The following is a 23,922-nucleotide window of genomic DNA, read 5'->3' on the forward strand; positions in this document are numbered from 1 at the left end:
TATATGTGTAGAAGAAAAGCATATCTAAACCTTTGATATTAATATTTAATAAGGGGTGTGGAAAATTCTTATTTATTATGAGCATGTGAAAGGTAAGGCACAAATAAAAACTATTCCCCTTTCCATTTTTAAATGTTGGTAAATGTCAGTTTACTTTTACCCTTGTGGTTAATTTAGCATAAAGGGAAGTTACTAGTACTTAGTACTAAAGGAAAATTGATGTTGACACATTTCATAAAGTTGAGGCACACAAGTAAAATACGTTTTTGCCTCTTTGGCAGTTAACTGCTGAGGAATTCAAAAATCGGCTGCAGTTAACTGCCGAGAAAAACCTCGGTAGTTAACTGCCGAAAATTTGTTATAAGAACAGAACAGACATGGAGTTTCTAAAAATTCATTGTTACGTTTTTTGATCTCCTAGGTGCGATTTTGAGCAATTTCAAGCCATTCCAAGCCAATTTCAATCACAAAAATAAGTAAGTTTTTTGAATCCTATTGCATTGTTGTTTTGTGGTCGAATTGTTTGATATTTGTTGTTAAATTTCGATTATATAGGTTTTATTGATTTTATGATATGTTAGGATAGTTTAGGTTAGAATGGTTAGAATTGTTAGAAAACTTTTATTGAATTGTTAGGTTTAGGTTTTGATGAATCGTTGTAGAATTGTTTAGGTTTAGGTGTAGGTTTTGATGATAGTTTAGGTTTAGGTTTAGTTTTTGATTTTACGATTTTATGACATTGTTGTTTAGTTAGGTTTTGATCGCCATTATTTTTAATGTAGATATGTTTCAGAATCAGAATCAGAGTAACGTTCAGGGTGATGAGAAGAACAAAGAAAAATCGCCTATGACATGACATATAATTATTTGTGATGGTTCCGAAAAAAAAGAAGGGTTCGAAGGTGCCGGTGTACAATCAGTCCAGGTTGAGGAGGAGCGGGAGGACATGCTATTTTGGTCCTCAACCAAAACAAGGTGCCCCAGGGACTGTAGCAGGCAACTCGTTTGGCTTGTGTGACGAGGAAGAATGAATGTAATGACTTTTAATGCCTAATTGTTTTGGATTTTTTTATGTTTTATTTTTGTGTCGCGCACATTTTGTTTGACATTATGGTACTTAGAATAAAATCGCATTTGGAATAATTTTGATTAAAGTCGCGTTTTGAATAATTGCATATTCGAATAAAAACTAATTAAATCTAACGTGAATTCAACTAATTAAAATTGTGTAATGAATAAATAAATTCGAAAAGTAAATAAATAAGATAATTATTGTTCCATTTAAAACAAAATGTATTATGCATATTCAACTATATATGTTATCACATTACATTGCATTACATTACATTTCAGAATGTACCTTCCAAGTGCAACAATTATCTTACCCTTGAATGGGGCAAATTCAAACTTGCTAAACAGCAGGACTCCAACATCCGATCAACATCTTGAATGATGATATTCAAGTGTCAAAAGAATGATGTGCATTCCTTGACACTTCAATACCAGTATTCAAGATGCTTATCAAATGCTGGATTCCTGCCGTTTAACAAGTTTGAATTACCCCATTCAAAGGATGACAATTGTTGCAGTTGGACGTTTGTACCTCCCAACTACAAAAATTGTGTTACCTTTGAATGGGATAAATTCAAACTTGTAAAGCAGCAGGACTCCAATATTCGACCGACATTCCCAATGTTCCATTCAAAAGATTAAATTCTTGTTAGGCTGTGATTAAATGATGGTGTTCAAATGTCAAAAGAATGAGGTTCATTCCTTGACACTTCAATACCTTTATTTAAACTAGCCTAACAAGAATTTAATCTTTTGACAGGAACAATGGGAATGCCGGTCGAATATTGGAGACCTGCCGTTTGGCAAGTTTCAATTACCCCATTCAAAGGAAGACAATTGTTGTAGCTGGAAGGTGCATTCATTCCGTACCTAATGACGATCTTCTGGCGGAATCAAACTTTTGATGATATCTTTAGTTGATCTCAGCAACGTCACCCGCATATCGATCCACTGGAACATGCTGTGCTCCTAAAACATGCTCGTCACGTTTTCGTCGTTCGTTAATTCCACCCAAGTGAATGATACGCTCCCCTCGTCGAGCGTTGGACATTTATACAGAACATATTCCACCCTCCTTATGTCTCCGGGGTTGACTCCTTGGTTGAATTCAGTCAGTTCATCCTTGAGACCTCTTAACATTACACCAAGGCACCAAACCTTTAACCTCTGAGGTTCTCCGCCGTTGAATTTTGCATGAATGTCGATCCACCCGGCCATTGTTTCAAATCTACACAATAAGAAATTAAAAACAATCAATGAAAAACTCATTCAAACATTTCATCAAACACTTGATGTGCAAATTATACATAGACTCTAAAAATCATAAAAATAACCCTAAAATTATAAATCATATACTCTTACTAAAATAAAAAAAATTAATCATATACTATAACATAAATCATTCAACTTATGTTTAAAATAATTTTTTTTTTGTTAAAACGTAAAATATAACAAATTTATTCAACTTATATTTACTCTTAAAATAAATCATATACTCTTACTAAAATAAAATAAAAAAATATAAAACACCAAATTAAAATATAACCCTAAAATTTTAAACTATAACATAATCATCATGCAAACATTTTAACTAAATTAATCAACTAACATCTAATCTAAAAATGATTTATAACATGTAAATCTAATTAAAAACTAAAATAAAAAAATAAATATAAAACACCAAATTAAAATATAACCCTAAAATTTTAAATTATAACATAAACATCATACAAACATTTTAACTAAATTAAGCAACTAACGTTTACTCTAAAAATGAATTATACTATGTAAATCTACTAAAAAACAAAAATAAAATAAATCTACTCAAAAACTAAAAAATAAAAACATTTATAACAATTAAAATGAAGTTAATAGCATTATAATTACTTACTTATGATTTTGTTGAATAAATTTGGTTGAGTTTTTTAGATAGATTTGGAATTTTTTTTTGAAGATGAGAAGAATAATGGATGAGAGAGCTTCTGCCGGATTTGTAGCAGAAGATCCTCGGCAGTTAACTACCGAGGTTTTCCTCGGCAGTTAACTGCAACCGGTTTTTGAATTCATCGCAGTTAACTGTCGAGAGGACAAAAACGTATTTTACTTATGTGCCTCAGCCTTATAAAATGTGTCAACATCAATTTTCGTACCAAAGACTTGGCAGGCTGGTCATATGAAACATATTTGAAAGTTAAAAAAAAAAAAAATAGTCCATTAACCATATGATTATTATGTGTAAAAATATCATATGATTGTTATGATCATATAATAATATATTGACTGCGATTTGGATCATGACATAACTCTTTGAGAAATGCTCTTTAATACTAGATAACTGGAATCAATTGAACAAAAAAAACTACATTTTTTCCTTCAACTTTAATCTCAAGTATCAATAAAAAAATTAACTTAGGGTCATACAATTTAAATTAGGCCCAATGATCAATTTTGATAGATCAAAAAATTTCTCAATTTCACAATGAAAAAATATAAGATAATTGCTCTTCTCCCATCTATTTTTGCTCATTTCCGTTAAATAATCGAGCGTCAGTTAACTGATGCAGGTGTATTTTCAGCGTAAGTTAACTCACGTAGGGCGGAAATGAACAAAAACAAATGAGAGAAGAGCAATTCTGAAAATACAAAGGCTATGTGATCAATTGTTGTTTCTTACTCCCATGTTTTCTTCCAAGTAGAGGACTATTTGAGATAATACTCAAAGTGAGATTGCATCAACCATATGTTATTGTTTTCATAGTATGAGGTCAAAAAAACACATCTTCCTCATTGAAAGTATAAAAAAAACATCATAAGCATGGGATAAATAATTTATATGGAAAATCAAAGTTTGCAACTTAGTCTTGACCAGCTTCACATTTTGGTTATAGTTATTGGTACATTTCTTCTTTGCTTTTGTACCATTTGTATGTATCATTTGAAGCAAGTAGTTCTAGAGATAAGTGTTCAAAATTTTGGATCAAATTTTCTATTCCCAAATAGGTAAGTTCTAGTACATTAGGACCACAATATTAGAGATATAAAAAAACAGAATTCATCTCAATTTAGAATAAGAAGACACATCAACTTAATTAATTATATGATATGGGGGGTGGCATGAAAGTTCTAGGGAAGTGCATAGACATTTGAAAACTTGCTTTCTTAATAACACTTGGCACCATCAATTGAAAATTATAAACAAACACTAGAGTAGTACGAATTTTTTTGTTGACAAAACCCTAGAGTAGTACGATTTAACAATTGAAAAATGTGACTAAATATGTGCATATGATGATGGTGTGATCGACACACTCCCCCACTTTGAATTACCATCCCACATGTTCACCATAAACGTGGTGAAAGCATGCTTTTCACAACTTAGCTCAATAATTGGTGAAGCAAAGTAATAAGATAAGAGGGGTTTTGTACTTCTCTAAGGGTAAGGGTTGTGGTTTTCAAACACTTGTCATCATGATCCTAAGTGTGTTTTAGTTAAACATTTGTTAAACATGATTTCTAATGAATTTTATTTTGTAAAATTGATTAATTATATGATTGGATTCACTTTCTATGAGAGGTAAACATGATTTTAGAATTCTAAACATGATTTTGTCATATGTGTGAGTATTCACTTTCCATAAATCATACATGTAAGATGAGTTCTCCCATCTCAATCGATTTTTACTATGTACGAAGTTTTTACCGTTGGTTAACAATGATTATTAATCTCTATCCGAGGATATGTGAGACACATAAGATAAGTTCTCTCATCTCAATCCATTTTTTCATATGCAAGAGCTGAAGATTGAACCCTAACCACTTGTTTAAGGAGCTCTAATCTCTTACCATTTAAACCAATTTATTGTTGGATTAAAAGTATAATGTAACCATTTATATGAAGTTGAGTTTTGGAGCTTCTCTAAAGAGAAAGCAGTATTATACTTAAATTTATTGTTCATTTCACTTGCAATTAAATGTATCAACACCTAAACCTTCTTGTGCCCAAATTAACTTCAAGAGCATCACTCTCATGACCTAATGTAATTTTTAACGTGAATTTTCAAAGCTACAAATTGTGGCTTCACAATTAATATACGGTGTATTAACCTTAAAATAAACACCTTTTAAACATACACTTTTTGCGTTCAACTCATCTTTAAACAAAGGGTGGTGATACATGTACACCCCCATGTGGCAATACACCTCTTACACCCCTATGTGACAATACACCTCTTACACCCACACAAAATCCTGACATGTGGCAAGGAAAAGGGATAGGAGATGAAAGAGAAAGTACGATTATAAGATGAATTTACCAAAATGTCCCTAATGTATAGGGTGTACAATAGAGTGTATGATTAAAGGGTGTTCATGTAACATTTTCCTTAAACAAAATTTAATTCTACTGAATCATTTCAATCAAAATGAATTTTCACTACCCTATATATAGTCGAACACATACTAACTTTGAGTTAAATTGAAATGATTTATGTGTGAATGTTTTTACTATGAAATCAAGTTTGATGTAAAACTTGACATGTGTTTGGAGCCAAATAATTAGTGCAATTTTTAAAACCAAATGCAAGTTATATTTATTCACTTTTAGACAAACGACTAACTATTCACCGTGATAATCTCAAAGTAATAAATTGGCAAGCTAACCATATATATTTATTTATTTTTACTAAAAGAGAAATAATATTTGTACAATAATTTTTTGATAACTTTTGAAACAACTCTCTCTCTCATACTCACATGTTTTTTCATTATCTCTCTTCTTCTTTCTCTTTTCATTGCTTTTGTCCAATCACAAAAGGAAAAAAGTGATTATCACCAAAATTGTTTAATATTAGTTGTACAAATATCACTCATCTTATTAAAGCTATACATTTGACAATGAAAATCAACCATACACTAAAGACCATTCATGACACCCCACCTACACATGTTCTTTCAATGACTAAATGAATAAATTTTGATCTCATGTAGTTTTATTTCCAAGTTGAATAAAAGCCTCACTCATTTCAAACCTACCAAAAAAATTTCATTTTCATTTCATGCCTTAGAAATTTTAGATAAGGATATAACTACTCATCCATCATTAGGGAAAAAGGACAATTATTACATAGCTAGCCTACTACTTTGACTGTCGATAAGTTTACCTTAAATTGTTATATTTCTGTCATTGTTGTTATTGTCATTATAAAGACATCACATTCCTTTTGTGTCCATTCCACATTGTGAACATGAAGACTAAACTAGGGTACCTATTTTTACTATTTCACTCCCTTATACACATTTAATGTGAACACCAGTTAAATTTGCACAATTTCATAATTAATTAAAAATAACCAAAGATAGTATATGGTGGAAGTTGTATTATTAAGCATGAAGACAGCTAAGTGATTGAGTTTAACTGACCAACGAACTTCAGTTAAGTATGAATCATTTGGAAGAATTTGAGTTTAAATTCTGACTAAAACAATAATTAATCAGACTTTAATTTATTTTTCAGTCGAACTTCATATTACAATGACCTTTTTTCTCTAACGAATCGGAGGGTTAAGATAAAAAGAAAATGCGCATTACTATTGCAAAAGACACGAGCATGAGCATGATGTAACATTACTATGTAATAGAAAAAACATAATCCAAGGTAAGATTTCTTTCCCTTAATTTTATTTTCTCATTATTTTTCCAAAAGAAAAATGTGCACTAAACATTAGGGATGTGCCACGTCTTCATATTCTTGAGGGTCCTAAATTCTAATATATGTGTGTATATATATAGCAACAAGAAGAAGAAGAAGCATTGAAAGTTCATAGAAGCTAATCACTACCATCAAGAACAAATCCAATATCATAAATATTAAACACATTATTAATCTTTTTTATCTTTTGCTAACTACCATTCTAAAGATTTATATTATACACAATGTCTTTGAAGATAGCAGCTGAAAATTGGCAAAAACCATCATCAAAGAAGGTTGAAGAGGCAGTGATAGTGATAAGAAGTTATGATGAAGAGAAACACAAAGTGGGAGTAGAAAAATTGGAGAGGCTTTGTGAGGTTGGACAAAGAGGAAAACCTTCTCTTGTTACTGACCTATTGGGTGATCCTATATGTAGAATTCGTCACTTTCAATTACATGTTATGCTGGTAATTACTATATCTTATCTTATTATACTCATAACTGTTTTTCATTTTCTTGAATTTTTATTTTATTTTTTAAAGTTGATCGAGAAGGAGAAATTATTATAAAATAAAGTGACAGTAATGACTATTTTACAACTATCCTCGAAGAGATTTGAATTTTTTTTCTTACTGCGAGCTAATATCTCATAGACACATTATCTTGAAGTTGAATCATATAACAAAAAAAGATTATATTAACATATAAATGTGTAGACTAAGAGTTGACACACTATATTGATGTATATCTAATGCGACATTATGTTTTAGTGTTGAATATCGTAGCCGAACACAACAAATTGTAAATTGTAACGAATATATATTTTTTTCTCGATGGTTTGCTCTCCGTGTGTCGAGTCATGAATACAAGTAGTTTCACAGTTTGATATTGGACTAATCAATGTAATATTTGTTCCAAACAGGTTGCAGAATATGAAGAAGAAGGAGAAGTTGCTGGAGTGATAAGGGGTTGTGTGAAAACAGTTACAAGAGGGAATTCAGCTTATGTAAAACTAGCTTATGTTTTAGGACTTAGAGTCTCTCCCAAACACAGGTTCTATTTTCAACTCTTAGTTAGTGTTGTTTATTATTTCTTTTTTGAATGTTAAATTTGCATGAGTTTTATTTTTATGAGATAAAAAATATCAAAAGCATGAGTCAAAGTATTTTTTTTCTCTCTCTATCCTAATCCACACAAGTCATTTCAAAACTTTTGCTTCTATTCTGTTTGTCAAGTTGTTATGTGCATTCTTGGCTCTAAAAAAATGTGATTGTAAACCTTATAAAAACTAAGGGATATTAAAACAATAGAAAGAAGTGGTGGGGGATTAGATTCTTTGTAAGAAAAATAAAAGGGTTAATGTTTCTCGTATCAATGGAAAGATGAAAAAAGTATAGTTAAGCATGCTAGCTACTCTGTCATTGACACATGTATATCATGTATCCACTATGATTACTTTACTAAGAAACTATAGTAATTGGATAGGATGTCTTATTCTTATTTTCAACTTTCTCATACTTCATTTGGTACCAAGTTCTTCATCTAGACAATAAGGTCCACAAAAAACCTTACTTTAGGCATATTTGATTTTTTATTTTATTTTTAAAAACTATGTATCCACTTTTATGAATAAATAAATGTTTTTTTCTTTCTTAAACTCTAGTTTATATAGATGCAGGTCTTGCAAATCCTAAGTTCGACCGTAAGATAAGTAAAGTCTTGATCGAAAATTATTTTAATCAGGACTCGAACTTAAATTCTCTCATACTATGAATAAATGTTTTGATATATTTTTATAGACAAATATTAGTTGTCAGCATGTTAGGTTAATAGATAGAGTTTGGACTCTAAACCTCCTTTTTAAACAACTTTGGAGGCAAGATTAAACTAATAACTAAAAGATTGTCTTGGCATATACAGGAGATTTGGCATTGGCACAAAATTAGTTGAACATTTAGAAGAGTGGTGCAAGCAAAAAGGGGCTAAGTATGCATATATGGCAACTGATTGTACAAATGAGCCATCCATCAATCTGTTCACAAAAAAATGTGAATACTCAAAATTCAGGACTCTAACAATGCTAGTACAGCCTGTTCATGCTCACTACAAGCCAATCAACACAAACATTGCCGTCCTTCGCCTACCACCGCGCTTAGCCGGGACGACATACAACCATATGTTTGCCAATGCAGAATTTTTCCCAAGAGACATAGACTTGATTTTGTCTAACAAACTTAATTTGGGCACATTTATGGCCATCCCTAAAAAAGACCTAACAAAATGTGATCCAAAAAATGGTATTTTCCCTCCAAGCTATGCAGTATTAAGTGTGTGGAACACAAAAGAAGTGTTCAAATTGCAAGTTAAAGGAGCTTCAACATTTGTACATGCATGTTGTGTAGGTACAAGATTATTAGATGAATGTATGCCATGGCTAAGGTTACCTTCATTTCCTAATGTTTTTAGGCCATTTGGGATTTATGTAATGTATGGATTACACATGGAGGGTAAATATGGAAAACAACTTATGAAGTCATTATGTGGATTTGTACATAATATGGCTAGAGATGATGGTGGTTGTGGGGCCATTGTGACTGAAGTGAGTCAAAGGGACCCAGTTAGAGAAGTGATCCCACATTGGAGGAAATTATCTTGGGCTGAGGACATGTGGTGCATTAAGAGTCTTGAACACATGAAGAAGGATGATAGTATCAATGAAAAATGTGGACCCTCAGATTGGTTCAATTATAGATCTTCTTCATCAGTAATTTTTGTTGATCCTCGTGATTTTTAACACTAGCTTATGTCATTTTATTTTATGTGTATGTATATCTATATCTGTAGAGAGAAAGAGGGTCTTGGTTGCTACTAATTACTAATTTGGAATGATATTGTAAAGTATAAAAAAGTGTTTTTCTTTTCTTTGAAACAGCACATATGTTCTACGATTTTACCATTTATCTTTGTTGACAAAATTCACCATTTCAAATTCTATCAATTGAAGTCGGTCTTGTGGTTTCAACTTCTTTAATTCGAAACACCCTACTATTTATGCATGAGCATGTTTCCCATAATTGTAAGAAAATTTTCTAAAATATAAATTTGAAAAGTTGCAATGGTTAAATAGAGATTTTTCAATCAGGTTTTCTATATTTAGTTAGTATAGTTTGAAGGGACCGATCAAGTTAGACGATTCATTGATGAGATCTTTTCGTAATATTCGATAAAATATGATCCAAATCCAAATATACAAAAGAATCAAGACATACATGGAATAATGTGAAGTTTGTTTGGTTGATCCACAATGTTGTTGGTTTTTAATTATGTTGTTACGGTTATTATTGTTGTTATTTTACGTTATTATTGTATTATGTTGAAAAAATTACATTGTTGAAATTATTTTGGTCAAATTATGTCGTTGTTGTTGGTGAGGTATAATGTATTTAATTTTTTGTCTTCTATCAAATTATATAATTCAAAATCTCAAAAACTTATTCGGATATTTTGGAAGGAATTCTAGAGACAAGTAGGATGATAAAAGAATTTATCGTAAATAATTACTTCATCAAAATCAAAATATCTTTATTTTGAGAAATATATACCCTTTTCAACAGGTGGAAGTATCAATCAAGTAAAGTTGAATTTTTAGTGGTTGTTATAAACACTTGAAAATCTAGCCATTCGAACCAATATCTTTTCATGGTCTCCTCGTCTATCTTTTCTTACTTTTAATCATTTTTTGTCACATGTGTATATTATAATTTTATTAAAATAAGTAATTAAATATAGGACTTTTTAAATATGCGGTGTGAGGAGGGGAGGGAAGAAGTTCACATGACATGAAGATAAATACAAAGAGGATTTGAGATCATTTAAGTAAATAACAAATTAACTACTGACATTTACTTATTAAAAATTATAAGCAGAAATTTATAGGCTAGGTTTTTATTCTATTGTCACTTTAGAAAGTTGGATGAGATGATAAAGATCAATTTTAAATTAATTTATCACTTTTGTCATTTTAGAAAGCTGGATGAGATGATAAAGATTCATTAACTTGTGTCATCGTTAAACATGAAACAATGTTAGACTTTTTAAAAGGATAGCTTTGCCACCTTAAGAGCAATTCCAACGACTATATTTCAAACCGTGTAACAAGAAAAAAAATATGGTATGCTACAAATATTACCTTTGGAGTCTGACATCGTGTAGTTACATTGCGTTAAAAAAATAACAGTTACTTTAGATAAAAGAGTTATGCTAACGATTTCCAATACAACACTTGTTAAGGAAATCAAAAGTAGTAGTTTTTCATTGGATTCAACAATATTTTAATTTTTAAAAAGTTAAATTCATAATTTTTTATCATTTTTCAATGCAATATTTTATTTTTAGGAAATGCTAACTTGCGTCCTCAAGACACAAGTTAATGAATCAAATATAGAAATAGTTTATTGAAATGTGTACATTACATTTAAAAAGTTATTGAAAAGTGGTGGCCAAAACTTTCATTCATGCCTTTACCATAAATATAGTATTTTATATGAAGTGAATATTATGATATAAATAACCAAATAGTAGTATCAACAGCATTTAAAGTTGAAAATAATTTTATGTAAGTAATTGACAAATGTAACTTTACAATCATATATCCCTGTTAATTCAGTTTTATGATTTTAATGCACATTCCAGTTATTCTTCATTTCTCCTCCCAATGAAACAATGAATGCAAACATTCACCAATCCATGGTGGTGTTATACTCCAAAAGAAAATATAATGCCATGCACATTGTTGAAATCGAAAGAGATACCCTTCAAAAACTGGATTCCTCAGTTGCCGGACGCCTCAAGAAATATCTCAAGCTGTTAGCAAGAACCTGCAACATGGTAAATATGAATTAAAATCAGTTCAGAAACTCAAGAGTCTTTCTACATCATGTAAAGTTCACGACTAGATGCTCGCTCGATAAGGACCTACTTGCCTACTTCAATGTATGAGTTATGGTCGGTCTTGATTTTTTTATCATTTAGGATATGTTTGGTAAATCGTAATGGACGATGAATAAGCTATAAACTATACGCTATAAGGGTAAAACTGATACGATATAAGCTATAGACTCAAACCTTACTTTAAATAGCATCTCAAAAAACGATATAAGCTAGTGAAAAAATGATTTATACTTGTGAGAGACCATTACCATTTACCAGACAAATCTACTTTAATCATTCGAGTTTATACGCTATATGTTATCCGTTGTAAGCTAGCGGTCTGATCTTACCAAAGAGTAGTTGGAGACTAAAGCTTTTTTCTTTTGAAAATGCGAAATTAGAAGATTAAAGTTACCTGCTGCAGGGGCTTGCTGATTGCTTTGCCTTTGTAGCTAACATGAAACTTTGCCTTAGCCAAGAGTCCCTGGTTCAAACAAAGCTTTTTCATCAGACTGGTATAAACCCCCTTCTTTTTGAAGCTCAAGAATTAAATTGATTGTTAGAATAAAAAATAAGGTTCTAACGTAAGAAAACGCATCAGAGTGGCTGTTGTATTTTCCTACCATTCAATGAATTAGGGTTAGAGAGTACAAAGCTTTGTTCAAATACTACGATCCAGTTCACAAGTTTATCCCTAAACCGTAACGCAGGTGGCGAAGACCCTCGCACCCCTAACCCTCCTAGTTGTAACCCAAAAAACAAATCAGCCAAACCCAAAAGTTGTATAATGATATGTGTATACCTCAGTGTCTACCCGCTTATCAGCGATTACGAGCCATACTCAACATTGATACATTCATTTTGAGTAATGGCCACGTCAGAACTTAGAAGGTTTATTTGTTTAGTTTGAGCATAAGTTGTATAATGATATGTGTATACCTCAGTGTCAAATTCTCCAGATTCAACAGCAATGTCAATGTCAGTAATACTTTTTACAAGATCGACAAGTAATCCAGGTCGATCAGCTGTCTCCACATAGAACAAACTACAAAAATGAAAGCAAATAAGTAACAAAATACACATATTAGCCAAAAGTACAAGCATGAGTATTCTTCTAAGACCATATATATCATGCCTTCAACAAAGTGATTTCCTGATTCAATCATAATATTTGTACTTTTAAGCAAGAAAAAATGAATGCATTACCTTCGATCTGGCCCATCATCGGAAATATTTATGTGAGTTGCAATGTCCACATCAACCTGAATGACAATTGGTTATGAATTTTTCTTTCTATTTATGATAGAGAGAAGATAAAAGCTAACTAGAGAGAATACATTTCTTGAAACACTGACAAACAATGTCACTTAAAAAGATTTTTCAGAAATATTCAATGTTTTTTCAAAAACTTCCATAATGTCTTCTCTAATGTTTTTTTATCAGTGAAAATTGAAATGAGGAACATCTGAACATGCCCTTATCTTTTAAATTTACAGGACTTGTCTATGTAACATATGTTACCAGAAAGACCACATAATTCACTAGTTATAACTGAAACTGAAAAGTGAAGACATTCATCACCTGCTCTTTTGGAGGTAGAAGTCCAAAAGCTGCTCCCATTGCTAACTGAGAACTTGATTCCTGAATCATCGATTTGAAAATTCTAATTAGTTGAGAAGTGAGAATTGCCTGTTGGCATATATTACAACCAAATCACCCTCCAATGACAAAGGAGGATAGTTGGTAAAGCATACCGGGTGATACTGAATCAGATTATTTATAATTGTCAAACGAATTGCCTCTAACAACTCTGGATCTTCCACTTTTCTGCCAGTATCACTGCAAAAAGCTCCACCAGCATACCCAAGGAATTACTAAAGAAGCTAGTTAAAACCTCATCTAAGATATTTGTTGTTTAAAAAGAGAAATCGAACCAAAGTTGCGTAACAAGTTTCACTGTTCTAGAATGAATTTCTAATAATGTTTAGGTAGGACCTTTCTGAAGTCTGACTGTGAATACTTGTGTATGTGCTAACATGTGTTTAGCTCGCATAAAGAAAGGTCTCTTTGGATTGACTTAAATGAGTCTGTCTACTAGCAAAAACACTTGTAGTCTGTTTCGGAGAGCTAATGGAAACAACTTATGATATATCTATAAGTTCTCCACGATAGCTCATGAAAATAGCTTATATGAAAACAATTTGACTTTGTTTTTGGTAGAACTGATTGACTTTATTTTACCTTTTATTATAGAAATTGCTTATAGATAAGCACTTATATGATAAGCGCTTGATTAAGTTGTTTATCCAAAGAGGGCTTTTTAGAGTAGATGGTGCAATTAGGAGCGAGAGCACAAGGAATGACTAGTGCGGGCCAGTGGTGGAGTGAATAAAATAAAGAATATCTGAGAGTTTCAATTAGGTTCCAATGCTGGCCTAAACTGAAGAGATACTCGCGGTTTGAGCAACATAATCATTATTAGCAGTCATTTAGCATAGATCAGTTATAATACAAAATTAATAACAAGATCGGACAGCTACATATACTTGTAACAATTATATGCAAAGTGCACAAATCAAGTAACACTTACGCTTTTGTGATGGAAAACTTGTTGTGCTTGCCAGAAGAATCGAGAAAGACATTTGCCTTTACGACATTGAGGCCTAAGTCTTTTAATGCTCTCATCTACAACAAATGAAAATATTACCCTCTAAGAAAAAGTAACAGATAAGCAAGCACAAGCATAGATTTACTCAAAGAATGACATACTGTGTCGAGAAGAGCTCCAAGCCGATCACCGAAAGTTATCTCCACCACAGTTGCATCTGGATCCAAGTCTTGGTCAATTATGACTATTGGGGTCGGAACGGTATCAGTCTCCCCTTGATTTCCATTCTGTTATTCACATAAAAGAAACAAAAATCGATTTTTTTACCGATCAATGAGCATAGTCGACAAGCATTATAGAAATGAACCATGGGTCTAGGCTGTTTCACACGTAAATAATGACAATCACATAATTTGATCACACTGACTACCTGCACATCAGTAGCAGGTGCTGCCGCTCGAGGGATAATAGTAGTTCCAGAAGATAACAACCTGACAAAAGGGTACATAGCACATACGATCAGGGCATGGTTACCAGTATCTTCGGGACATACTAGTCAATCCAATCGCTACAATTCCTAGTGCGTATCAATTTTGCACATGAATTTTATCTTAAATCCTGATTCACTATGATGAATACTGATTCATTGTAATGAACCATTACCTAAGGTTAGTCAATCCATCCACTTGTTTTTGTCAACTTTGTATAGTCAATCATTTTTATTTTCTCAGCTGATTTATGACTTAAATCTTGAATTATTTTGAGCTGTATTTACGATATATTGGCTTATAATATTTTTTAATGTCTCTTGATTTTACTTAAAAATTTCATATTTTTACAAGTAATATCTCTACTACAATTCATAATAAACTTTCAATTCACAATTCACAAAATAGTTCCTCCGATTCACGATATGAATCTTGACTTGACAATCATCGATCAAACGACGTCATAATACTCAGTCATAACTCATAAATCATATCTATGAATGGATTCAATTAATTAAATCTTAAAGTGAATCTCTAAAACAACTAAATTAAAAGCATAATAATACAAACAGTAATACCATTAACCACCAACTAAAAGCTCAAATTCTAAGAATTCAATATCAACAACTACAATAAACAATTTCAAATTCATGAGATCAACATAATCAAATCATCTTATCCATAAGTAACTAATTATCAAAGCTAGTTTACCTTCTTTTATGAAGAAAGTAACATGGTTTAGTAGAAATAAACCCAGAAGAAGCATTCAAAAAAGGGACACGGAAAATGGGTTTTTCCAAAACTCTCAAACTATTATCAGTAGTTGCACTGAAGTGAAATCCAAGTCTCCAAGCACTAATAGCCATAGCCATTTTTTTAGTTCAAAATGAAGGTTTCAACAGAGAAAAGAGAAAAAGTTAGGATTTTGAGAAATGGGTGAGAGAAAAAGATGTCAAATTTGTAAGAAATAGGAAAGTGGCCACATTCATATGAATGAAACAAAACGGTTGTTTCTGTTTTTTGGTAAAAAATATGATGTTTTATTTATATTTTTAAAAATTAAAATAATAAAGTAAAATAAGAGACAGGATTATATGAAAACAAATCAGAGACGTCCATGTATAATCTGTTAGATTGTGTGGATATTTTGGTGTCCATTTGGAGATTTCATTCCAACGTCCAATAATGATTACTTATCGGTTACCCTTTCTTTTGCATTTCTGGTAAGAAGTTTATTAAAAATTTCTATCTACGACAAAGGATCTAATTAAAAAACTTTCGATAAATATACAGGTTAGTTTGGAATATTAATAGACAATCATAGACTAATTTAAGAATAACTTACGAAAATAAGTATCAATTCAATGATTTACTCATTTAACAATGTACCATCTTTGATACATCGGATATGTGTATATAATTGAGTTATTTCTTCTTGATTGAACATCTTATACTTGTTTTAAGAGTTCTTTCTTCTTAATTGAACATCTTACACTTTTTTTAAAGATCAAAATTTCTTACAACTTAAACTAATTCTAGGTAATAGTCACTTGGTCACTGAATTTGTAACGAGTTGTCACAATAGTCATTCAATGTATCAAAATTTCAAAATAGTCTTTGATTGTGCACTTTGTTAGTCAAAGTAGTCTATGATATTAATGTTTCATTAATATTGTCATATTAATCATTCAATATACATACTTATTGTAATATCAGTCCTTGTAAGTATTTACTTATTGTCATTTTAATCCCTATGAAAAGAGTGATTGTGAGCATTGAGAGATTATTTTAGCATCACGGACTATTTTAACTAAGAGAGTGCATAATCAAGAACTATTTTAGAATTTTAATACGTTGAAATACTATTATGACTAATCATTACACATTTAGAGACCAAAGTGACTATTAGTCCACCTCTCTATTGGTCACTCTCTCGGTCTCTATTTTTGTGTGAAACTTAAATTACCTTTATAGAATTGTAAATAACTAGACGTCTAAGTTTTGTAGAATTCCTCATGTTAATTGTTGTAGTTTAAAGAAACAATTTTGAATACATTTCTATATTTTGTAGTCTTATTTCACTATTGAAAAAAATCAAAATTTCCTCCTCAATAAAAACGTGCAAAAAATAAATAAGTATAATGGACCACTTACATTTAATGTTTGTCCCATTATAAATTGATGGATAAGTGAAGTAGAAGTGTGATTAAATAATAGAATTAAAATAAAATAGATTAGTGATATGCAACTTTTTTTATTATATTTATAAGAAAAAACAACTTTTTAGATAGCATCTAACGTGACGTGAAGACCGAATACATTAATTCTTAAGTTGGACATTTGAATTGTACTTCATCTTGTAAGGGTTAAAGTCCAAACAATTTTTTCAAAAATATTAAAGAAATTAATATTACTGTATCGCAATAAAAGAAATTATAGAAAGTTTAACAAAAAAAATTGATTGAAAAGGAATAGTCCAAACTTCTGAAATCTCTTAGATTATGGTATGAGGGGGGAAACAATAACAATAGTTACAATTAAAATCACATAAATTAGTCCCTTTGAAGTATGATCTCGGACATTCACATGATTACATTTTATATTCTCAAGTTAAACATGAACATAACTTAGTTAAACTACTACATATTAAAAAGTTATTGGACGTCTCTTGTAGATTGTTGTATTCTGGAACTTTGAAATGATTCATTACACAAATATGTATCTTCCAATATAATACCAAGTCTCCGCTAGCTCAACTCTGTTCAATTACAGCTTCTGGTTTGTATGGTCTGTAACCGATGCAAAGGCCAATGGTTAGCTATAGCAGATGAATATCCAAGGTGAAATTTACCTTTCAGTTCCAACTTTGTCTAGCAGGAATGGTTTTTTTATATACATTGACTAATTGCAAAATTTCCATGCCAAATAATATTGATAAAAATGACATGTTAACTTTGAATAGAGCAGGAAGTCTTGTGTCTTAGATTCTACGACGACAATGACAGTGAATAACACTTTTGGCCTTTGGATTGTGACACGACAGGCTTGATCTTTCTCTGAGTTGGTATGGTCTAATATAGTTCAACTCCTTTAGTATAATCTTGTTCAACGTATAACACATCAGAAGACACGTCCTACAATTCAACATAAAACAAACAAGATAAAGTAATGCCTCATGTAAAAATCAATCTCATCTGTACATCTGAAATACAATCTTGTTCAGCACAACTAAAAATCAAGCATAAAAGCAATATCTAGTATGCACAAATAGGAGCCCTAGTAGGCAACTATAACTTGCCTCTGAATGTTAAAAAATTAAAAAAACAATAACCAGATTTTCGTATACCTCATTAACAGCTCTAGTAGGTGATTTCCATATTCCTTTGCGACTGAATCTCCTGTTCCTTTCCTGAAAGAAACACAGTGAAGTCCTTGCCAAAATAGACCAGTTTGATGCAAAACTCCTATATTTCTTGAGGCTGAAGTAGTAGTTCAGTGAGTGTAGCATACTGTTTGGCATGGTTAACAGTTCTGACATGCAAAATCACTATCTCAATAAACAAGTAGACAGACTTCAGATGGTAAAAAAAATGAGAAAATTTAAAACAACAAACCTCATGATGTCGACTTCCTGAGCAAACTCTATCTGTATTTCCGAACTTACATGCTCAGCCTTGAGAACTTTGATGTCTCTCCCTTGCTTCCATAGGCCAGCTCGGAAGGGGCAATTAACAGTTTCTGCATAAAACTAACTAAATTAAGGTTTATGGAGCATATGATCCAATCCAAATCTAAATCTAAATAATTTTCACCCATTTTATGCAAAAGTATAGGTGCAAATGCTAATAGTGTACTAAAATATTTTTGTCTATAGGTATAAAGGTTTGGTAGAGTTCAACTATTTCCAACTCTTACTTTGGACATGCCATCTTTTTCGAAATAAAAAAAGTTCATAGAATTCTGAATGAACAGATTTAAGCTAGGTTATCGCTATTCCGAAACTTCAGGTTTTCATTATTATGAGAGTTGTTTTCATTACCAAAGGTAGTTTTCATCTTTGAAAAAAAATTACCAAATATTCATAACAAATAAAACAAGCTTATATGCCAAAGCAAATTATCACTAGTGAATAGTGATTACTTCAATAAGCATTAGTTCGGATCATATATTCGTGCTATAAACATCAACGGCATAGAACTTACCAATGAAGACACAAGCACTCCAACAAGATTTATAATTAGCTGAAAAATAAATATGTATCCCTCCTCGCGCAAAAGAAATACAAATTAAGAATATAAGACGTGATAAGTGATATAACCAGTACCAGTTTGTGGATAGATTGCCAAATTTTATGATATCGGAATTGAATGAACCTTTCAATCAGACGTCGGCCACAACGTAGTAACAATAAGAGCTCAACAAACTGACACAGCTACATCTGAAATATCTTTAGAACTGGAGTTGCATTGTGTATCAACTTCAGCACAATGTTTATAATTTGCTTTTACACTTTCAGCATGCAACGCCTTGGAAGATAATAAACCCAAATCTCCCATATCAGTCAACAAATTCCAATTGCATTGAAATTTACGCAAGTTGAAGAAATTTCTGTCACTCAACTTGATCCTTGAATCAATCATATCTTTCAGCAACTGTCTAACCATTTGAAGTTCTTTTACTTCAAATGAACTGAAAAGAATCATATTAAATGTCTGAACATTAGGTTCCAGACCATTGTTCTTCATCTGGTCATACAATGTTCGGGCCTCTAAAGTTCTTCCACTTCTAAGATGCCAACACCATATGCTCAACCATGTGCTTACAAGTTTTGATGAGTAACTTGTGGTTACCTGAACGTGAGAAATGGTAGAGAGGTTTATTGAGCCAATGGATTCTAAGTCTTCTAACTCAGAGAGAATTGATTGATGGTGAGTTAGTCGGGTTTCGAAGGAAAGTCCCAGTGGCGTTGCCAGGACCCCGGATCAGGGGTACAAAATTTTTTATAAAAATTCTCCATATTCTCCTACAACAGCAAAATAACAGAATAAAATTAGAAAGCAAAATCAGTCTTGTAAAGCAAACAGAATGGTATGTATAGCAACCTATCAAGAGCTTCCATATAATTCACAAGTATTTTGAATATAGCAAGCTTTCGTGATCAAAATTAATCCTCCTTATCATCTATTTCAAGGAGTGAATATGTGTATCAACTCTACATGATTCTCTCAATTCGGTACTTGGCTCTCTGTTGGGTGGGTGAGGGGTGCAAAAAAGTAATCTGAGGAGGTTCATTTTGCAAAATTTGAAAAAACATTATATGCAAAATTTTCACAAGTACAGTGTGAAACCTTCTTCATCCCGCTCACCCAAACCCTTCTCCACAATCGAGTTTCTCCCATCACCGATTCTGAATCGTGCTTCTGAGTCAAACAGCGATTCAACCAACCCAATCGAGCTTCATCATCACAGTGGCTTGGCAGATACAACTTCACAATATATTTTTCTCTTTCTTTCGCGCAAAGCAAAGGTAGCTAACTCTTCTCGTCGCTTTCAATTTATTTGTGGAGGATGAATGTTTTTAATGCCAACAAGTAGAAGAATCTAAAACTAATATTTGAAGCATTTCATCAAACATTAAGACCACAAAAATGACATTCACATTCCTAATTAGTATTCATTCATTCAAACACTAAACTACCATTTACATTCACATTATATAGATAGTGATTCAAATTGGATTGTAACTACTAATATGAAGCAATCGGGAGATAGCTTATGATCAAATCATATCGGAACTCCTGATAGTTAAATTAAGAGCAATTTTAGAATTATGAAGAGCCTACCAACAATCCAAAAGTCTTGTAGAGCAAATCTCTATTCATCTGAGTGAAAAGTCATTTTCGTCTTCACAATTTTTGTGCGGGTCAATTTAGGGATAGATTTGATAGTGTAACAATTTGTAATGACTTTCGTTTAAAAAAAAAATCAAAATAGTCAACAAGTATTTTTCATATATCTTTCCCATTTTTTGTTGTAAACTCAATCATTCTTTTAACATAGGTCTATTTGTATTAAATTGGTCGATTAATGACTGATATTGAAATTTTGAGCAGAATTGTTCTGATGAGTTTTCTTACTTTAAAATGCAGTAGATGGTATAAATTTGGCATGTTCAATTGAATTTCGAGCATTTGGTGATTGGGATGAATAAGGGTACGCATTCTATGAAATGGGTTCTTTTGGATTTCATTCAGAGGTGCAATGATTTGAGATCCTTCAAACAAATCCATGCACAACTTTTGAGATCTACCCTTGTTGACAATGACTTGGTTGTAACCAAAGCTGCAAACTTTTTTGGGAAACATGTCACTGATATTCGTTACCCTTGCAATTTCTTGAAGCAGTTTGATTGGAGCTTCAGCTCTTTCCCTTGCAATTTGATAATTTCTGGCTATGGAGCTGGCAACTTCCCTTGGGCTGCAATTCGGATTTATAGATGGGTTGTCGGTAACGGGTTTGTGCCTGATGTGTACACTGTCCCAGCAGTTTTGAAATCATGTGCTAGGTTTTCTGGTATTGCAGAGGTTAAACAAATTCATACGTTGGCTGTTAAGACTGACTTGTGGTGTGACATGTTTGTGCAAAATTCTTTTGTTCATGTTTATAGCATTTGTGGGGACACCGTTGGTGCTAGTAAGGTATTTGATTTTATGCCGGTGAGAGATGTAGTCTCTTGGACTGGTTTGATATCCGGGTATATGAAGGCAGGTTTGTTCAATGATGCGGTTGCATTGTTTTTGAGAATGGATGTGGCGCCTAATGCAGCAACATTTGTTAGCATTCTTGGGGCATGTGGGAAATTGGGTTGTTTGAATTTGGGGAAGGGGATTCATGGGTTGGTTTCTAAATATCCGCATGGAAAGGAGTTGGTGGTGAGCAATACTTTGATGGATATGTATGTGAAGTGTGAGTCCGTGACTGATGCGAAGCGATTGTTTGATGAGATTCCTGAAAAGGACATTGTTTCTTGGACTAGTATGATAAGTGGATTAGTGCAATACCAGTGTCCACAAGAATCACTTGATTTGTTCTATGAAATGTTGGGTTCAGGTTTTGAGCCTGACGGGGTTATACTAACCAGTGTGCTATCTGCTTGTGCTAGTCTTGGGCTTCTTGATTATGGAAGATGGGTTCATGAATACATTGATCATAGCCGTATCAAATGGGATGTCCACATAGGAACATCATTGATTGACATGTATGCTAAATGCGGTTGTATAGAGATGGCCCAACAAATGTTTAATTTGTTGCCTTCTAAGAATATCCGTACTTGGAATGCCTATATAGGTGGTCTAGCAATAAATGGGCATGGGCAAGAAGCATTAAAACAATTTGGATATTTGGTTGAATCTGGTACAAGGCCTAATGAGATTACATTTCTAGCTGTTTTTTCAGCTTGCTGTCATTCTGGCTTGGTTGATGAAGGCCGTAGCTATTTCAAACAGATGACAAGTCCCCCCTATAATCTTTCTCCCTGGTTAGAGCACTACGGGTGTATGGTTGATTTGCTCTGCAGGGCTGAATTGGTGGAGGAAGCTATGGAGTTGATAAATAAAATGCCTATGCCACCTGATGTGCAGATCATAGGGGCTCTTTTGAGTGCCTCCAGTACATATGGAAATGTCGAGTTAACTCCAGAAATGTTAAAAACAGTTCGAAATTTTGAATGTCAAGAGAGTGGCGTATATGTGCTTCTCTCTAATTGGTATGCAAATAATAAGAAATGGGCTGAAGTAAGAAGCGTTAGGAGATTGATGAAGGAGAAAGGAATATCCAAGGCTCCAGGTTCTAGCCTTATAAGAGTGGATGGTAAGAGTCATAAATTCGTAGTTGGAGATAACAACCATCCTCAGAGTGAGGATATTCACGTTCTATTAAACATCCTTGCCAATCAAACCTACCTTGAGGGACATATTGATACCCTTTCATGACCAAACAGCCATGCATGAGCCTAAGGTAATCAGTCATCTGAACTCCGATGAGGTGAGAGTAGCTACTTTTCCTCAAATCTGGAATAGAGTTCATATAAAAAAAATAAGATGCTTCGATTAAATTGCAGCTACGGAATACATCAATTCATCAACAGTTGATGTGATCATTATAGCAAAGATTCATTCTCGCTCCATGTAATGCAATGATGTTTGTTTTCTTGGTATACAACTTTGGAGATCAATTTATGTACAAAATCAAATCTCTCAGAGGAGATCTTCACAACATAATTTTAGGATATCTTGCTGCAGCTTTGGCATTCTAAATATTTTCCAACGGCATTTTATTATCTTAAAGATGAGAATTTTTATGTATGAATTTAGTCTATAGAAGCTGTGTAAACTAAATCCATTACATATTGACCTGAAATCAGGTATTCTTCATGCTCTAAACAAAGTCTATTGGTCTCTGAATCTTTTTTCTTCCCCAGCCCCCTCTTTTTTGTTGACCTCAATCAAATATATCATATATATAAGTACATGGTTAAGAATATGTGAATAGGAGAATTATCACGAATAATACTATTTATAAATAATTTTGGTATAGAAACCAATTGATAATGATGAATCTTTGTTATTTGAGCAGTACCATCGTGCTATTGACTAATAACGATGAGGGGGTATACATGTTGTGGTATAGTCTTTATCATCGAGAGTGTTAACATGAAGAAACAAATTCTACAATTGGGTAATTGTATAGCTGAAATGGTAAGGTCTGCTCAATAGTCAGAAGTATCTTTGATAAAAACTTAGATTGAATAGATAAATATATTATAAGATTAAATCTGAAATCTCTTGGTACACTCTCTCTTTGTTTCATTCGTTCCTTTTTGTTTATTTTGTGCTTTTGTAGTGTAATATCAATTCTGGGTTTGTTATTTATTTGTTCAAATTTTGTTTCTAAACTCACTTATGTTGTTGCTTCCCGAACTGGAAATTGTCACTTCTGATGCAGGCTGATTCTGTTCTGTTTTATGTTTTCAATTGTTTGAATAAGAGGTCTATACACCGACCAGGGCCGGCCTTAAGGGGGTGCAAACAGCTCTACTGAGCTGGGCCTCCTAAATTTGGAGGCCCAATTTTTATTTT

At 32.4% G+C, this 23,922-nt stretch overlaps 3 protein-coding genes and 1 long non-coding RNA gene across 5 annotated transcripts; 2 read left to right on the top strand and 2 right to left on the bottom strand.

Annotated features, from left to right (window-relative positions):
- Positions 1-6,878: 6,878 nt before the first annotated feature.
- LOC11430209 (probable N-acetyltransferase HLS1) lies at positions 6,879-9,661 on the top strand. The gene is made up of 3 exons (XM_003604205.4): positions 6,879-7,227; positions 7,683-7,813; positions 8,681-9,661. The coding sequence occupies exons 1-3, from the start codon at positions 7,003-7,005 to the stop codon at positions 9,552-9,554; spliced, it is 1,230 nt and encodes a 409-aa protein (XP_003604253.1). The 5' UTR covers positions 6,879-7,002; the 3' UTR covers positions 9,555-9,661.
- Positions 9,662-11,352: 1,691 nt separating this feature from the next.
- Positions 11,353-15,800, bottom strand: LOC11424765 (ACT domain-containing protein ACR11). The gene is made up of 10 exons (XM_003604206.4): positions 15,497-15,800; positions 14,728-14,788; positions 14,459-14,584; positions 14,280-14,374; positions 13,444-13,528; positions 13,271-13,330; positions 12,896-12,951; positions 12,629-12,734; positions 12,105-12,173; positions 11,353-11,637 (listed from the first exon to the last, which is right to left on the bottom strand). The coding sequence occupies exons 1-10, from the start codon at positions 15,655-15,657 to the stop codon at positions 11,575-11,577; spliced, it is 882 nt and encodes a 293-aa protein (XP_003604254.1). The 5' UTR covers positions 15,658-15,800; the 3' UTR covers positions 11,353-11,574.
- Positions 15,801-17,284: 1,484 nt separating this feature from the next.
- Positions 17,285-20,087, bottom strand: LOC11420492 (uncharacterized). The gene is made up of 5 exons (XR_003011183.2): positions 19,159-20,087; positions 18,988-19,050; positions 18,400-18,523; positions 18,132-18,316; positions 17,285-17,919 (listed from the first exon to the last, which is right to left on the bottom strand). It is a non-coding gene; the product is annotated as an uncharacterized lncRNA (long non-coding RNA).
- Positions 20,088-20,127: 40 nt separating this feature from the next.
- Positions 20,128-23,247, top strand: LOC11424766 (pentatricopeptide repeat-containing protein At4g38010). Of its 2 annotated transcripts, none has more exons than XM_024781509.2 (2): positions 20,128-20,312; positions 20,935-23,247. In XM_024781509.2, the coding sequence occupies exon 2, from the start codon at positions 20,989-20,991 to the stop codon at positions 22,774-22,776; it is 1,788 nt and encodes a 595-aa protein (XP_024637277.1). In that variant the 5' UTR covers positions 20,128-20,312; positions 20,935-20,988; the 3' UTR covers positions 22,777-23,247. The 2 variants fall into 2 exon arrangements, with proteins under 2 accessions (XP_024637277.1, XP_003604256.2); XM_003604208.4 differs by having other exon boundaries at positions 20,938-23,247.
- The last annotated feature ends 675 nt before the right edge of the window (positions 23,248-23,922 follow it).

The sequence above is a fragment of the Medicago truncatula genome, chromosome 4, assembly GCF_003473485.1.
Source record: "Medicago truncatula cultivar Jemalong A17 chromosome 4, MtrunA17r5.0-ANR, whole genome shotgun sequence".
Lineage (NCBI taxonomy): Eukaryota > Viridiplantae > Streptophyta > Magnoliopsida > Fabales > Fabaceae > Medicago > Medicago truncatula.

Excerpts from the sequence above, each read along its gene's own strand:
- LOC11430209 (XM_003604205.4), top strand. The coding sequence starts at position 7,003 with ATGTCTTTGAAGATAGCAGCTGAAAATTGGCAAAAACCATCATCAAAG. Across the intron at positions 7,228-7,682 it reads TTCAATTACATGTTATGCTG|GTTGCAGAATATGAAGAAGA; the intron begins GTAATTACTATA and ends TGTTCCAAACAG. Across the intron at positions 7,814-8,680 it reads AGAGTCTCTCCCAAACACAG|GAGATTTGGCATTGGCACAA; the intron begins GTTCTATTTTCA and ends TGGCATATACAG.
- LOC11424765 (XM_003604206.4), bottom strand. The coding sequence starts at position 15,657 with ATGGCTATGGCTATTAGTGCTTGGAGACTTGGATTTCACTTCAGTGCA. Across the intron at positions 13,529-14,279 it reads AAGTTTTCCATCACAAAAGC|TGATACTGGCAGAAAAGTGG; the intron begins GTAAGTGTTACT and ends AGCTTTTTGCAG. Across the intron at positions 13,331-13,443 it reads ATCTGATTCAGTATCACCCG|GAATCAAGTTCTCAGTTAGC; the intron begins GTATGCTTTACC and ends TCGATGATTCAG.
- LOC11424766 (XM_024781509.2), top strand. The coding sequence starts at position 20,989 with ATGAATAAGGGTACGCATTCTATGAAATGGGTTCTTTTGGATTTCATT.